General features: G+C 50.6%; 1 protein-coding gene and 1 long non-coding RNA gene across 3 annotated transcripts in view; one reads left to right on the top strand and one right to left on the bottom strand.

The window, feature by feature from the left end:
• Window positions 1-3,927: 3,927 nt before the first annotated feature.
• LOC135915263 (uncharacterized) lies at window positions 3,928-12,515 on the bottom strand. 2 transcript variants are annotated; one of them, XM_065448286.1, is made up of 4 exons: window positions 12,404-12,515; window positions 9,743-9,887; window positions 6,412-6,551; window positions 3,928-4,322 (listed from the first exon to the last, which is right to left on the bottom strand). In XM_065448286.1, the coding sequence occupies exons 2-4, from the start codon at window positions 9,875-9,877 to the stop codon at window positions 4,139-4,141; spliced, it is 459 nt and encodes a 152-aa protein (XP_065304358.1). In that variant the 5' UTR covers window positions 9,878-9,887; window positions 12,404-12,515; the 3' UTR covers window positions 3,928-4,138. The 2 variants fall into 2 exon arrangements, with proteins under 2 accessions (XP_065304358.1, XP_065304359.1); XM_065448287.1 differs by having other exon boundaries at window positions 9,743-9,882; window positions 12,404-12,453.
• The window catches only part of LOC139047807 (uncharacterized), a 55,581-nt gene continuing 42,871 nt past the window's right edge, over window positions 4,073-16,782 (top strand). Inside the window, exon 1 of the long non-coding RNA XR_011507391.1 lies at window positions 4,073-4,202. This is a non-coding gene — a long non-coding RNA (uncharacterized lncRNA). The remainder of the gene's footprint in view (window positions 4,203-16,782) is intronic.

The following is a 16,782-nucleotide window of genomic DNA, read 5'->3' as shown; positions in this document are numbered from 1 at the left end:
CCGCCTTTAGCTCCATCACATTTCCGCGGCGTGCTGCTGTTTCTGGTGCTCTTTCTCTCCCCCTACTTTCATTCCTTACCCCCTGTGCAGCGCGGTTGAGGTGTCCTTATCTGAGAGACAGTTACTGCGCTGCACTTTACCCCAACCTTTCCTTCCCATCATCAAGAATCTCCTTCTCTCTCTCTCTCTCTCTCTCTCTCGCCGTTGGGCTTTATGCGGAACCTCACGGCTACGGCGACGGCAGAAATGCGATTTCAGTGTCCATACAATTGCCATCGCAATAAAATGTGGCAGTTTCTTCTGAATGGTGAAGCATTGAAAGCGATGGAAAGCTTTAGGGTTGCGCTGAAGCTCGCTGCTCAAACGGTGTTTCAACAATATGTTGGAGGGGGGGGGGGCGGCGACTCGTTGGCGGGTGACAGAGCATGCGAGGTAACATCTCCGGCGCTGCTGAGCCAACGCCCTGCCTAACTACTAAATTGGGTGTCTCACAACGCTGCGCTGGCGTGACGAAGAGCGCCGACGTTGTAGGCGTCGCGCCTCAGTGGTGCACGAACTGACACCGACGGAAAGCTGTCGCCATTCGTCGGCGCCCAATGAAAGGATTCGCTGCGGCGTGAGCTTACTGCATTCTTGCGCGGCCGTGGATAGATTTACAGCTAGACGTAGTACCGTCAGTTCCGCTCAGACCAGTACATGCGCACCACGGTGCGGTACGCGCACAGCTGTTGAGCGGGAACGCTAATAGGTGTGTTCTTATTCTGGCCAGCATCGGAGACAGTCTACGTAGACAGCTAAGGAGAGAGCAGAGACGCGTTGTAGGCGAAGTAGTGGAACACGTTTCGAACAGTCCGGAAAAAAGTATGGAAGACGCTTCTGCGACGTGGCGCCACCTCGCGGCGTCAAGGCTGAGAGAAAGATACACTATTTCTCTATTTAAAGTCTTAGCGCTTGCTTACCTCTGAAAAACGATGTAACTTACATTAACATCATATGAAAGCGTGTATTCGTCTTTTTGTGCGCAGGCGACCTTCCTGTCGGCTTACCAAGCGTCCCACTCAGCCACCATCTTGTTCGGGCGGAAAAGCAGCCTGCATCGTTTTTGACTTCAATGCTGTCTTCGCGAAGCTGTCTATTTTTGACGTTTTCGTGAGAATGGGAACGAGACGGCCGCTGTCCGCTTAGCCTTCTACTTTGCCGCCTACGGCTAGTTTTGGAACGCAGACAATGTGTGAGCGCGCAATGCTCGTGCTAGCAGCGAACGCTGGCCTGGCTCTCGCTTAATCAGAGCCTGATGGTGCGTCCACCTGGCTTTATCCTACCTGTATTTATCCTGTTTACTGCAATAGTAGTTATATGGACACTTCAGGCGAATTTCCGTCGTCGGCGTTGCCGTCGCAGTGAGGTTCCATATAGAGCCTACAGACTATAAAAATTGGCAGTGGCTTAGCTCGGCTATGCCAGGATATACGTAGCGAAAGCTAAGGCATAGCATGGTTAGCCTTGGTTAATCTTGATTGCAAGTCCAGGTTAGTCTGGCTGTCTAGTTATGTTGTGGCGTTTAGCCAGTCGTTCGGCGCGCTGTTTGTCTGTTTTCTGGGCGATTAGTTTTCTCTTCATCTCGTTCCAATGTCGATTCCAGGCCTCCTCCTGCTTATCACAATTGTTGCCGTCCATACTGCCGCCACAGCTGTGGTTGCGGCGCACGCGATGTCTCCTTTTCGACCCTCCGACATGTTATCAGGCGTGCGACGCAGCTGGTGAAGCGAGCGGAGGCCAGCGCAACGACGAGGAACGCGTGTGATGTCATACCAAACGGCGGCGGCGGAGAGGCGCGGCGCTGCGTAGCGGCGGAACATAGCGGAACACCTGTGGCTCGATGCTACTAGTGGCGCATGTGCAGTAGTGACTAGAGAGCCAGGGAGAGAGAGAAATATCAGCGGGGAGGCGCGCGTTGTGACGTCATCTGCTTCCTCGGAGCACCGCCACGGCGAAATCGCAAGTTCGCGCCCATTAAAGCTTTCGCTTTGAAACGTCGCCGCGAGCCGTATGCTCTATGTGCGAGTCAAAGTGTGCGAGGGGAGCCGACGATTGTGCCTGAATTTTGCGCAAGCAACGACGCAAAGCGGCGAAGCGCGCCGCCTTCCGTGAGCGCAAGGTTTCGGGGGAGGGAAGGGGGCGTTATAAAGGGTGGCCCAGGCGACCGTGCGCGCATGGCCATGCCGCTGTATTTTGAAAGCCATCTGCGACGGGTATAAAATCAGCGCTGCCCTGTAATTTCAGGACTTAGTTGGCGTTGATGCGAGCAGCTGCACGAAGGTCAATGCGCTCGCTGCCGCGGCCGCGTTTCCCGACTCCAGCGTTTTGACAGCGAGTTTTCGCGGTCATCGAGTGAGATGTGTTCACGTTGGCTTGTGCGCGCGTGAAACCAAGCCTGTTAATTTGTTTACGCTCGCGAATGACATTTTGTGGCAATGAAGGGAAAGCTATGGACGCAAAGCGTGCACAGGTGAGAGCGCTTCTGAAAAGAGTTCCGCGTTTTAATCCACGTTGGCTTAGGCTGTAGAAGAGAAAACATAAACACCTTATTAGCAACAGTTAAAGAAGACAGAACGCACCACGGAATGTAAAACTTTACTTATTTTGTGGCTTTTCGCTTTCGCGTCTAGGAAAGCGCGAAACCGTCGCACGTGGAAGCTGTGTCAATTTGCCGTCTATTCTGAGCAACCAAATGCTTTGTCAAGCGCTGCCGGACTAGTTGGCGCCGCAACACATGTGCAGCAGCCATGCGCCCGTCCCCTTCCCTTCGCAGCCACAGAAAGTTGTCCGCGAGTATGGTGTGGGGGTATGCCACCGCATCGCAACTCGTCATGCAGACGCCCTTTTTTGATCTGCTGTAGGCAATCTTGATACGGGGTCCCGCGACTTCACGCTCCAACGCTGAAAGCTCAGGCTTTTCTGGGCCGCACGACGTCAACAAGATCACTTGGCTGCCAGCTGACGATGACTACATCAACAACGACCACATCCACCTGCATCCGCTGCTTCCAGCGGTGGACTAGTCTGTCAACTGGCAACCTGGCACAAGCACGGGAATCGGGTACCTGTATAAGCTGCTGTACCACTGGAGTCATTTGGGGCACGCCGCCGCATCGCAACTCGTCATGCGGACGCCATTTTTTTCAGCTGCTGCAGGTTAGTTATCTTCCCTATGCCACATACTGTCACTCTAGCAACCCATTTTGCTAGCGGTGTCGTGCCCCAAAGACGCGCAGTCTTCCGTCGCGCAAGAAGCCCTGGGGGGCGGGGATAGGAGCGAGCGAGGGAGGAACGGGTGGCGGCGTTCTGCTCTGGCAGCAACTGCATATTTCGCGACCGGGCTCATGGGAAACAGACGATTACGGCTGTCTCGCGTGCGAAAGGGAGGAAAGCAGGGAGTGGCATCGCTGTAGGGGAGAGGGCGGGGCAGGACGGGTTCTACTACACCAGCAAATGCGTAGTTTGCGCAGCCGCATGGGGTCGCGCGTGGTCGTGCACGCCGTATCTTCAAAGCGATCTGCAGACGGCTCATGCCTTGCAGCGTGTGTGTTCTCGCCTCTCAGTTTGCATTGAAGAGATAGAGAGCACGAAGGTCACTTCGCTCGCTGCTGCTGCCTCGCTTGCTCAGGCCAGCGTTTCGACAGCGAGTGTCGGCGGTCGTCGAGTGTGATGTGTTCTTTGCGTGTGCGTGCTGACACCGTTCAGTTAGCGAACGTTTCCAAGTTCATACGGCCGATAAAACTATCCTTGCTTCGTGTACCTGTCTGCTAATTTGCTATCGCAATCAATGCTTCACTTTTCCGGCGAAGCTGCTACATTTTCTAACCCCCAAAGCAGTGTCAGCGAATGTGCCGTCGATACCTGAACACGACGACGCGAACACGCCTCTAGGTTTCGTATAATTATTACCGCAATAACAATAAAGAATAACAGGTATGCAGTGTAAACGAGTGCTTGAGCGTTATTGAATTGATTGTTTTCTGCATAAGCGGACAGTTCCCGATATATAGAATTACGTTTTTGCTTCCAGATATTGTGAAAACAATAGCGTGAAAATACGGCATTGGATAGTTGGAACGCTAGCGCGCAGCAGCCTGTGTCATTCCAAGGTGTGTTCGAAGACCCTAGGCCCTGTCGCAGGGATGTCAATCGCTTCTGAGCTGGTAAGAAGTCCTATTGCGTTGTCGTCTTCGAGAAGAGATGAGTCGGCGTAAATGGCTTGATTCGATGAAGCGTTTGCTTTTCCGAGGCTTGTCGTGTTGGAGCACCATCGATTCATCTCACTGCGGATGAAAAAAAAATGTTTAGGTGAGAATAATCTAATCGCTCTGAAGTTCATTTTAAAGTCGCCAATATCTTTATGAATTACTGTGTAATAAAACGCGACGCAATGTGAAGTAAGACGACAATAAAAAAAAGTGTCAGTGACGACGCGCTTTCCTTTCCTGGTCTTATAGTTTACATTGTCTTGCGTACTATTGGACCGTAGCAAATACGAAGCAACGGCAAGAAGTATCGACACTTAACTTTTATTAATGTGTGCAATTAAATTTCATACACTTTAAATATAACTAACGCTCCTTGCGTTAAATGGCAATAATATGCGCTCGAGCACTGGATGTGTTTGGTTGACTTTAGTTCGGCTTGAAGACGTTATTAAATACTGCATGGAAAATCGCAGTCGCTTCAGTGCTAGGCGTCGGGTGACCGGTAACAATGGTTAGCAGCTGTAAATTTATTTCCAAACAGTTTTAACTTTAGGCCCAACACAAAAAAATAATCACCACATCCGACGTGAAGCACATATTAGCGTTACTTACGGTGAGTGCCACTTCGTGGTGGACGAGAGCTCGTACTTCTAAACTGCGCGATGCAGTTATTATGAGGGTGCTGCTGATTGCGTCGGTTTAGTTTTTGTTTGTACTCCTTTTTTTTGGTTTTGATATTACTTGCATAATAGTTTGGCTGTTCGTTTCCTTTTAAAGTGAAGCTTCCTTCGCGCTGTCATTGCTGCTTCTGCACAGTTGTTCTCATGGCCTCTGCAGATTCTTCGCTAACCCTCCCAGGAACCCGCCGTGCTTGCTCAGTGGCTATGGTGTTAAGTTGCTGAGCACGAGGTCGCGGGAGCGAATCCCGGCCACGGCGGCCGTATTTCGATGGGGGCGAAATGCGAAAACACCCGTGCATTTAGATTTAGGTGCACGTTAAAGAACCCCAGGTGGTCCAAATTTACGGAGTCCTACACTACGGCGTGCCTCATAATCAGAAAGTGGTTTTGGCACGTAAAACCCCATAATTTGTTTAAAATCCTTCCAGGCTTTTCAGACCGAGGCTGCTGGCTGCTTATCTTTCACCTAATAGCTCACACTTAATAAAGAAAGTTAAATTACCTGGCAGATGGTTGGGTCGGAACCCGGTCCCTGAGCACAGCAGTTCGATGCTCTAACGATTAGGCCACACTTTAACCATTAGGCCACATGTCTTTGAGATGATCGCTGCATGTGTCGCATTCCGTTTACCACACGTGTGCACATGCAGGCGAGATGCCCGTTTCCTTTACACCGAAGACGCAGGGATGCAATGTAAAAATTTTATAGCATCCGATCAAACGCTTCATCAAAGCTTCGCTTCACGCACATACCAAGAGGCGCGCCGAATCTGCACATTTAAAGAAAATTCATTCTGCGTGTTAATTACATTTAACAAAATCGCTTTCGCGTGTATCTGGCTGCGTCTACACGTTACTTATTCCAATCCGCTGTCTGCTGTTAATCCTATGTGGCTCAACGCTGGTGCTTCACTAGTTACGACCAATTAGATAGAGCCAGCAAAAGAGGTAAACGCGCGCTAATCATCTTATTGAACCGACAGCTGGCAGCGCCCGCTCAAGATGAATAAATGAAGAAATGAAAAAATGGCTGTGGCTTAGCTAAGGTTAAGCCCAGGATGCGAAGCATACTAGCCTTTATTTTAGTTGTTGAACCACTGTTTAGCCTGGTGAACTGCTGTTGCTTGGCTATATTTGGTTCGGCAGACGAAGAAACAACTCATGCAGGCGAGCGCACGAGCTGAGACCCGGGTATGTAGCTACGCGGCCGCAAGCGAGCGCACAAATTGAGCCTCCGCTTTTGCAGCTGTTACGACGTCATATGGTAGCTACGCGGCCGCGCGCGGCGCAGCAAGGAAGAGCGTGGTTGTGCGGCTAGTATGCTTCGCATAAAAAGCCAGCTATAGCGGTCGAAAATAGGACACGTGGTAAGGTTGCAGCGCCCCGTGACCCTTTTGTGTGCGTTCGCACAGAACATCCGAAACGCTACACCAAAGCTCCATACACGCTCGCAAGACGGCGTAGCGTAGCGGATGGTTTCTCACCCGCCGGGCCGGCCGAAAAACGCCGAGGGGTCCGCCACGATGACGCCCGCAAGGAAGGCCACGGCACCGGCGAGAAGTGCGACGCCACACACGACAGCCACGAAGCGCTTCCGGGCGTGGCCCGCATCCTCCGGGGGACCCTGGAGAAAGTGCGCGTCTCGCTGTTGGATTGCGATGGAACACCAACGAGCCAACATCGCTCGCTCGCTGGTCTGCCATCTTGGAGTGCTCGTCGTCATCAGCCTATTCGTGGCCAGACCTGCGTGGTATCTAGCAGTGGCCTTACGGGCACTGCTAGATACCACGCGAACGCAAACAAGGATCAAGAATCCGCCCGGCTACAAGACGCATTACGCAGCACGGACCTGGCGGAGCAGCTCTGGGCCGTCCAGCGAGCCCACGATGCGGCCAGGGAGTTACATCTCCCGGTCCCAACGTGGGAGTAGCCCGCTCTATGGGACCTTGCGCCCCGTAGCTCGCAGGACCTTTCTATAAAGTTACTCCATCCATCCACTTACGGGCAGGCGAATTCATAGATGACCAGATATGTAAGTGTATACATAAATAGACCGGGTTAGCCAATATAGATCATAAACAACATCGTCATGTTTTTTTACGCCCACCGCAGGACAAAGGTATCTCCCAACGATCTCTAATCACCCCTGCCTTGCACCAGCCGACACCATTACTATGCCTGAAAGTTTCCTAATTGCATCGTACCCTCTATCCTACTGCGAACCCTCGAATTCGCTTCCCCTTCCCTTGGCAGCCATTGCGACAAATCACCGGTTAGTCTGTTCCGATGACCCGCTAAGAGAGAGAGAGAGAGCAAAGACAGGAATGGCAGGGAGGTCAACCAGACGAGCACCAGGTTTGCGGCCCTACGCTGCGGGTGGGGGAACGTGGAATAGAGAGGATAAAGGAGAGAGTAGGCACTGAGTGCTTGTGGGAAGTTGCACAGGGACACCAGAAACGGCCTCGTAAGCAAGTGCACAAACAAGTATGATGCCAGTGCACGAATCGCTTTTCGTGACAGTGACGGGTCTGGCCACGGTCCAAGTTCAAGAACGTTGGTGCGTACCGTGTATTGGGTGCAGAATAATGTTTCTCTACCCAAGTGGTCAAAATGAATCCGAAGCCCTCCACCACGGCGTCCGTCATATAGCCCGCGGTGAATTTTCGGGATGTTAAACCTCAGGAAAAAAAAATTTTCTACCTAAGCTACAAAAGATCTCGTATATTCAGAAGTGGTGGGTCTTTCTGATAGGTGTATCTGTAGCCGGTGACATTATCCCCTGCGTGCACAAATTGTAAGGCGCTGTCGACAATTAGGTCAAAGTTGTATAACCTTATATCAAGGCGCTGCAAACTCTATTAAAAGAAACTCAAGTGCGTATGTTTGAAGTTCTGTGCGTTTTTCTATTGAGCCTTCCTAATTTAAAAAAATCGCCGACGATTACGATGCTCCATAATTCCAAATTTGAGCGTAGCTGTATACGTGTTTTGATTTCGCTGTATACTGAGGCATCGCATCGATCACCGCACCAACGGATAGAGCCATGACGCGCAGCGCTATATACGAGTATGTAGACCGGCCACACAGTTGCCGCTTCCCGGCAACTGCAGCTTATGCAACCGTAATCTTCACCGGGAAACGCTTGCGGCGAACGCTGTGCACGAAGGCGAGCTTTCAGGTTCTTTTCTTCCTTCTCCTCCGCCAACAACACGGCCACCGCCGCGGATGCGCGGACGTGAGTGCCATCTGGTGCTGCTTCAAGGTGGCTTCCTCCGCTTTCCTCCTCTTGTTTTCGCCGTACTCTTCTCGTTCGCTTTCATCCTCGCGGTTTCTTCGTTCTTGCCGTATTTCATCTTCAACTGCGCTCCGCGTTTGCTTTTTCATCTGTGGCTGTGGTCGTTCGCTCGGTACGCCTCCGAGGCACATGACGCTTAACGCAGAGACGGACGCTTAAGAACTGTGCTCTATAATGATAAATATTGATTCATGTAGAGCCAATAATGTTCCGTCTTGTCATAATAGGTTTCATCCATGGGCTGCAGTCGCATTCACAATTACTTGTTTCAAGCGTTACGAAGGCGAACAAAGGTATTCTCTAGGAATTGCTGATGTACAAGGGGGACGTCGTACATTTTGTTAAACATGGTAGCACCTCCAATAAAATCGTTGTGTATAGTAATACCCAGCACACAGAAGCGCAATTGAGCCGCGTTGTTTGCAAGAGGTTCAATTTACCTGAAGTTCAACGTCCAGCTTTTGCTTTTTTTTTAATTCCTTGTCGCAACTAGACAGAACTGCCAAAGCGAGTCGCGCACGCAAATGTGTACACCGTCTCTGAAGGGGTTATGACATGGCATGTTGTGCAGCCAGGGACGCGACAACCTCTTGTATTGGGCGCGAGCTCCACGACTGAAAAAGCTGGCGCCATCGTCGGCGTGACGTGGCATGAGGGATCACGTGGACACAGCGGGCGCGTCGACTGCTTCAGAAGCGCCGAAGCGAGCTGAAAACGAAAGTGTAAAGTCCAAGCTGCGCCGCGGTTCTGATGAAGTGGTGAGGCTTTACCGCCTTGGGTGTCTGCTTGGCAACATTTGAAAGTACTATAATAGGTAGTGGCTGCCCTTGGGGGCGTGCAGCATGGTAGGCTACTGCTACGTGCCGCAGTGCCGGACGTACGCAACCGAGCCTGGTGCCAGCCTTATGCACACGTAGCCGCAGGGCAAGGAGCTGCGTGAAGCTTGGCTGGTGAAATTTAGAACCGACAGACAGCCATCGGCTACAACTCGGGTATGCAGCAAGCACACACGCGAGGTAGATTTCTGCTACGGCGCTGGGACTGCGCGATGTTCGGTGAGTAGAAGAAAACGCACACTGAGCCCGTGCGAACCCGTGCGATTGCTGCATTTAGGCTGCACTCTAATTTGTCCCATTTGGCTATACAGACAGCCCACTATAAGAACATATTTCACATAGCTTACTCAGCGTTTGCCTACCTTCCACTCAAGGAGCCGGTTCGGGAGACTCCATCGCGGCGACCGCGGGTAGTGGCGTTCACTGTACGTATTCGGTAAAGAGATAGCGTCTGTGAGCCATTCTGTGCTTTCAATTTGCCCAAGATTATTATATCAACAGTCAAAAACTTCCTTCGTTTTGAGAGTACCCACATAAATGTCCAGGAGGGCTGCCGCGTGGTGTTTTATTGAGCTCCGTAAGGGAAACCTATGAGGAGCGCGCCACGTGATCCCTCATACTACGCAAGGGAGGCGCTTCCGACAGATGGAGACTCAGTAACTCCTCGCCCCTAATAGCACTCACTTGCGGGAGGTCTGCGGTGTGGAGGTCGTCCAACACGAGGTAGCCTTGCTCGTCGTGGGTGAACCTGGGTATATCGTAACGCTGCACTTTCGTATTGCGCTCCTTGACGGGGAAGGGAAGCTTGCTTACGGACATAACTGCTGCTCTGCGCAAGAAAAAAGAAAGGCATGTCACTTGGGTTTGAACTCAATACCTTGACCAAATGTTATGTAGGGAAAAGGTAACTGCTTAAACGTAATTTAGTTTGCGTTTTACAGAAGTGCTGCAAGGTATATGATCGGTTTTGCGCTGCAACAAACAAGAAATCGGTAAACTGTGAACGCAAATGAAAATAACCGGCGTATGCTAAGGCATGAGGGCGCGGTAAAATGCAGCGTGATCGCTTTGGGCAATCAATGAAGTTCTAGCATAATTCAGTGGACACATATGATATGTGGCTGGCCCACTGGGACAATATTAGGCATGTTTTGTATGACTTTTTTTTATTAGTGACTGCTTTTAGAGTTATCGTTACCAGTATTTCATTTTAGTGCGAAACGCGTTGACTGTATCCGAATATTTCATTTATGTTACGTCGCGACCGCCGTACCTGTGTACTCAGATTGTATGGGAGCCGCTAACGCTGTGTTGTAATATTTTTTAGTGACGTCACGCGAGCGTCGACCGCACGGCATGTCAGCAGCCTTGTATCGGCGAGGGGCATTCCTGACGCGAACAGCGCAGCAGAATACATTCCCGAGTGGGCTGTGCGGTGTTTGTGCAGCGGGTCCCGCGGACCAATGGCACATCATGTGGGACTGTGCCGGGTTCCCGACGGCAGCTACCTCCAGGACTTACCCGCCAGAACTTCAAAGTGCACTGCAGTCTACAGACAGGGATTCACAACTATGGGCCGTCCAGCAGGCCCGGAGTGCGCTCTAAAAGCACAAGCCTCATGACCCACTACAAACGGGCCCAACTGGGCTAGTGCAGAGTAGAGTATAACACCGGGTCGACGCTTGGCCAGCGTCACGACTCGTTAAACCGTCGTTTGCCGGCACTTTATTAATGTTATCCCTATCCTATCCTACATTCGAAGTAGAAGTCACCTTGCGCACCCGCGAATACTGTTGCCGATTCCGCTGCCCTTCACTGCTATGTCGGGCGGTATCGGGGGTGCTATAAGGGTGGTCGACGCTCGTTCGACGTGCCACGCTGCCGACGCTCGCGCCAAATTACGACGGCGTACATTCTCGAATCGACGTGCGTACCATCAATGGCCCTGGAACTAACGATGCCGCGTGTATACATACAGGACGGAAAATCGCACGGCTGAGTTAATCAACGATCGCTATGGTGTTAGGCTGCTGAGCACGAGGTGGAGGGATCGAATCCCAGCCACGGGGGCCGCATTTAGATGGCGGCGAAATGCGAAAACGCCCGTGTACTAGATTTAGGTGCTTGTTAAAGAACCCCAGGTGGTCCAAACTTTCGGAGTGCTCAACTACAGCGTGCCTCCTAATCAGGAAGTGGTTCTGGCACGTAAAACCCCATAATAGTTTTTAAAAATTCAACGATCGTCGACTGCGTTGCCTATACTACCAAGCTGCAGTTTTGGGGGGCACAACCTAGCGCCACTGAACATCATTTTCTCAAATTCGTGGTCAGACCTCTGACTGGCAGCACGCGTCACTACCGCGCGAGAACATAGTGCCGTCCACGGTACGCGCGGTGCTGTCGCTCGTTTATGAAACCGTGCTAAAGTAAGGACAGCGGGATGAATGGGTGTGGCGACAGGATGGAGCAGCGCTAAACACGAACACATGGTCCTGTTTCTTCTTTTTTTGCGTTCGTCTTTAGAGCTATTTCATCACGTTATATAAAAAATTGCAATCATGCTCTGTCTGTATGCGTGACGTATAAAACATTAATAGAAAGAACAGTTTTGCAAGCCTATAACGCATCTTTAAGGTCACGTGAAAGCGTGCGCTCAGGCGCCACTAGGTGTGCTCAGATCTGCTAGCTAAAGGACGCGTATATTGTTATTCCTAGGTTATTAAGTAAATTAAACTCCGGGGTATTGCGTGCGAAAAACCATGATTTGATTATGAGGCATGCCGTATGGAGGGACGCGGGATTAATTTCGACCTGCTGGGGTTCTTTAACGTGCACCCAGTGCACGGTACACGGGCGTTTTTGCATTTCACCATCATGGAAATGCAGCTACCGTGGCCGGGATGCGACCCCGCGCCGTCGGGTTCAGTGGCACAATGCAAAGGCCACTACACCACGGCGAGTACTATTCCTTGGCAGAGCGTACGATGTTAAAATAGCACAATTTGCTGGAGATTAAGATCGCGCCCATTATCAGCCAGTAGTCTGCTGGCAGCTATTTCCCAGACGCGAGACGCGTTTCTGTCTAAAGCAATACGGCGTGACGAAGCTCGCTAGAGCATCAGTAGTTGAGCAAGCTGTGTGCTATTTCAGCTGTTCAAGCGCTATTCAAGCGACACCTTTGAAACGTGTTATCTCCTGTTGACTGGTCGCAGTTTGCAGTGCGGCCAGGTGACCAGTGTTCATAAAATAAACTTCATGACCCTGTAACCTGCAGCCACAATGATTTTGTGCGATGGGCTCCATTCTTCATATTGTACGTTGAATTCATCTCAAGCGTGTACTTACGGCTTGCGGATAGACACCTTGTCTTCCCTTTTCTAGGAGAGCGGCCTTCTTCTTTTTCTGCTTTTACTTATTAAGCGAGGAGCGTGGCTTGTCGGCGAAATGAAGCCGTCCTGTAGAGTTCACTAATAGTAATTCAATGGCGGAACCCACTAGCGGTGATCGCCTAAGGATTTGGTTGTATTGAGCAGACCGAGCCTCTTTATTAAATTTTTTATTGAGGCGTAAGACTTTAGTGGCTCGTGAGTGTCCGGGCGCAGTCAGTGGTGGACGCAGGAAAGCGGTGATCAGCGGCGAGGGGAGCAGGGAGAGGAGGTGCCATGCCAGTAGCGCTGTGTGAGAGGGCGCGTGGGAGAGCGCGGACATGCGCGGGGGGGGGGGGGGGGGGGGTGCGCGCACATCGGCGGCAAACCTTGCAGCCATATGGTTGTGATTGCATCCCATGCTCGCGGCCACCGCAGAGTCCTTTCGCAGAACAGCGCAGACAATTGCAACAGAGGCAGTTATAGATATGCTTTCACCTATCGCAGTTTAATTAGCTCAGCAAAATTTCCATGGATTTTTACAGTGCTATTCCCATGCGTAAATTTAGCAGGGCGGGAAATGCGTACATAGGTTCAAACGCCCTACAAAGAGCACGAACAAACAAATGAAAAAAAGGTAAATAGCGCACAGGAAAGAAACTTCAGCGTCACGTACAAAAAGGACAAGAACATTCACTGTGCTAAATGCGACACAAATGCTATTCTCGGTTGTAGGACCTGAACATTTGTTAGACCATTCCAGTCATTGATATCTAGCTGAAAAAAAAATATTTGAAGCAGTTGCTTTTTATTCGAAAATGCATTAATGAGCTCGTGTCATTGCCTTCTGGCGTATCCGGAAGGAGGTAACTTTTGCGATGTCAGTTTTATGGTGTCTTTTAGTTATTTATTATAGGAATATCAGTCGGGACATACAATTTCTTTGCACCAAGGGCTGAAGTTTGTCTTTCTAATACCCATGATGCTGATCTACATACGTAATTATTTCAAATAAAGCCAACAGCCTTCTTTTCCATTCGCTAAAGTTTATCAAAGTTTACGGGTTCCAGATTATACCAGCGTTGTCTAACATAGGAATGAATGAATGGAATTTATTGATAGGAAAAACAGAGAGGCGGACCTGAGCTTGTGCGCTCTAGTCTGCTACTCTGCACTTAGGAAGAGGGGAGGGGAGTGAAAGTATTGGGATGGATGATGATAAGAGAAGTGGTGAGTGCTTATGTACATGAGACAATTGTCTCGCTAGAGCCGCTCGTCGAGCGTGGTGTCCTGCAGAAACTTCAACACCACTTTAGTTGCACGCATTGAAGTTGCAGCGTCAGGCCATGGGCCTAGGATAGCTTCCTGCGACAGTGGTTGCCTGCCAACGCTGGCTAGGAAACTTTCTAGAATTGCAGAATTATACAGGTCAGAACTCTTACAGAGGGAGCGGGAAGTTTAGAAGCCCCTTCGAAGAAAAACGTTTACGATTAACATTACCTGCTACTGTGTCAATGTGTTCAGTCGTTGCGAGATCATTCTTTATTCCTATGCGTAAATATTTGTACCGCGTGATTTCTGAAAATGATACGTCTTAGGTGGGATACAGGAAATTGAGATCTTTCTTGCGTGGAACTGACACGAAGACAGTTTATTTTGCAATATTGATAGACCTTTGCCAGGCTTGAGACTACGAAACAGCTTTTTAGAATTCTTAGAATTTTCGACTTACGAAAAAGAGAGACGAATACAAACAGACTAAGGCAGACCGACAAACAGACTAAGACAGACAGAGAGACAGACTAAGACAGACAGACAAACAGACAGAAAATGATAAATTAAAGGCATGGAGGTTAACTAGGATTGAGCCCGGTTGGCTACCCTACACTGGGGGAAGGGGAGGGAAAGATTAAAATGAGAAAAAGTGCATTGTTGATATGGCCGCCGTGGTAAAGTTTTCTGCTCTATATCCACTGACGGTCACTTAGTCCGCATCACAGATGGTCGCTCAGTCCGGTAGCTTTCAAATATCGCAACAGCGCTTTTGTGGCCTTTTGTAGCTGCTATGTGCGAGGCCATGGTCCCAAGATCTTGTTCGAGGTGAACGGTTTCCTACCTAACTGGTTTAGACCTGTGCAGAGGTCGCGTATTTCGTTTTGAAAACACGGGCAGAAGCACAGTAGATGTCCTATAGTATCCTTGACACCGCAGGCATTGTACTCGGCGCAATCATCCATTCCAATCAAACACGTATATGCGCTGGTGAAAAAAGATAGATAGATAGATAGACAGATAGATAGATAGATAGATAGATAGATAGATAGATAGATAGATAGATAGATAGATAGAGATGCCTTGAGTAGGCAAAGATTGCGGATCACATTAAAAGAGTTCACGCAGCTAGTTTGCGGTGTAGGGACGGCACCCACAGGAGTAATGACAGTATCATGGAACGCCACTGAGGGCGACTTAAACCTTACGGCGGACACCTAATCGAAGTAGGAAGCCAAGCGTGAGACACTTTCGAACGAACGACCGTAAATCGAACCACTTACACAGCGCTCCCACCACTTTGCCCCCGGAAACCTGCGTCTCGGTTCCCTCCATATCCCGTCTCTTCGATCGACGCTAAGAGGTTCATCTCCTTACCGGCTGCCTCGTAATTCGTGCTCGCCGAATATGGGCTACATCAAAGCAGCGATCACGGTGATAGCCCGTGAGCAAAATATAAATCAAGTATGAAAAATACAGAGGTCAAGCAGCTGCAAAAGGGAAGAAACCTTTGCATGGGGAGTCGGGGTTTCGGTGGCGCTGTAGAGGAATCGAAACATTTTGCTTTCTCCACAGTTTGTTATTCACTCTTACAACGACGACACAGTCCTTTACCGTCGTGCTCCTCTCAGAACGTTCAATGCATCGTGAAAATGGGTTTTTCCTCCACGCCGTCGCCGGCACGGTTATCAAGGCTATCGGGGCATCGCACGGCCCGAATCCTATAGCCACGTATCACTATGGCTCTATCAAAGCGCTTTCGCCAGGACACAGTATGCAGCGTGGACGAAAGACGACCTCGTCTTGGTCGGTGCTCCCTGAACCTTAACGAGAAGATCCGCTGGCATGCTCCAGTGAACGCACGTGAAGCGGCGAGTCCACCGCGCATGCACACCACGAAGCTTTTCATCGTTAGGGAACGGCACTTTTCGCATGACCGCCGGAAGCTTGAACGACCGCGTTCTTCCGTGTTCGTTCGAGGCAAACGTTTCCCCGGAATAAAGCGCCGCGTTCGCGGCACAGAAAGGCAGACGTACAAAATACGAACACCAGAAGACACACACAAACGCCAATACCATCAGCGCAAAAGGTGCACAGGGTGAAAAAAAAAAAGACGCAAGAGCATCGGCTGATGCCGCGCATACGTGGGAATCGGTAATCAGTAATACAAGAAGCTTCCTTTCATGTTTAGTGCGATATAGTCGCTTTCTTTACCGCTATAGCAATTATACGGGGACTACAGAGGGACGTTTGCCGTCGGCCTGGCCATCGCCATGTTCGGTATAAAGACCAAAGGTGATAACACCGTCGCCATGCGTCGTATGCTGTATGTGCGAGTGAAAGCGGGCGAGGGAATCAGACGATGGGCGGCTCAATCTAGCGCGCGCGAAGGAGTAAAGCGGAGAGCAAACGCCTAACACGCCGTCTTGCGTCGCGCGAAAGGCCGTGGGGGCGATGGGAGGGAGGGACGGGAGGCGGCATTGTGCTTTGGCAGCAACTGCGTATTTCCGGATCAGGTGCAAGGGGAGCTGACAATCGAGTCTCAATCTCGCACGCGAGAGAGAGCAAAGTGCGACGGAAGCGGGGAAGGAAGGAAGGAAGGAAGGAAGGAAGGAAGGGAGGGAGGGAGGGAGGGAAGGAGGGAGGCGCATGGGGACGGCTTGTACTCTGTCAACAAGTGCGTACTTTGAACGGCCGCGCGCGGTACTGCTTTCGGTATCTTGAAAGGGATCTGCAGACGGTTCATACTGTTGTGCGCGCCGTGTTGTGGCCGCCCTTGTGTTGAAGCGATAAACAGCACGAAGGTCACTTCGATCGCTGCTGCTGCTGCCGCGTTTGCTCACACCAGCGTTTCGACTGCGCGAGAGCGCGCTGATCGAGGGGGATGTGTTCATGTTTGCTTGCGCGCGCTGACGCCATGCTTGTTGATTCAGTTAGTAACAGAATGTATGCAAGTTTATATGGCCGATAAAAGTACTATCCTTACTTCGTATACCTGTCTACTAAGTTGCTATCGTATTCGATGCTTTGCCTTTCAGGCGAAACTGCGGATTTTTTATGTAGCTAAGCGCTTCTCGCACAATGGAC

This window comes from Dermacentor albipictus, chromosome 7 (assembly GCF_038994185.2).
Source record: "Dermacentor albipictus isolate Rhodes 1998 colony chromosome 7, USDA_Dalb.pri_finalv2, whole genome shotgun sequence".
Classification (NCBI taxonomy): domain Eukaryota; kingdom Metazoa; phylum Arthropoda; class Arachnida; order Ixodida; family Ixodidae; genus Dermacentor; species Dermacentor albipictus.
The sequence above is the reverse complement of the archived record's forward strand: the minus strand, read 5'-3'. Positions and strand labels throughout refer to the sequence as shown.

Excerpts from the sequence above, each read along its gene's own strand:
- LOC135915263 (XM_065448286.1), bottom strand. The coding sequence starts at position 9,877 with ATGTCCGTAAGCAAGCTTCCCTTCCCCGTCAAGGAGCGCAATACGAAA. Across the intron at positions 6,552-9,742 it reads ACACCGCAGACCTCCCGCAA|GGTCCCCCGGAGGATGCGGG; the intron begins GTGAGTGCTATT and ends CACTTTCTCCAG. Across the intron at positions 4,323-6,411 it reads TTTTTCGGCCGGCCCGGCGG|TGAGATGAATCGATGGTGCT; the intron begins GTGAGAAACCAT and ends TTTCATCCGCAG.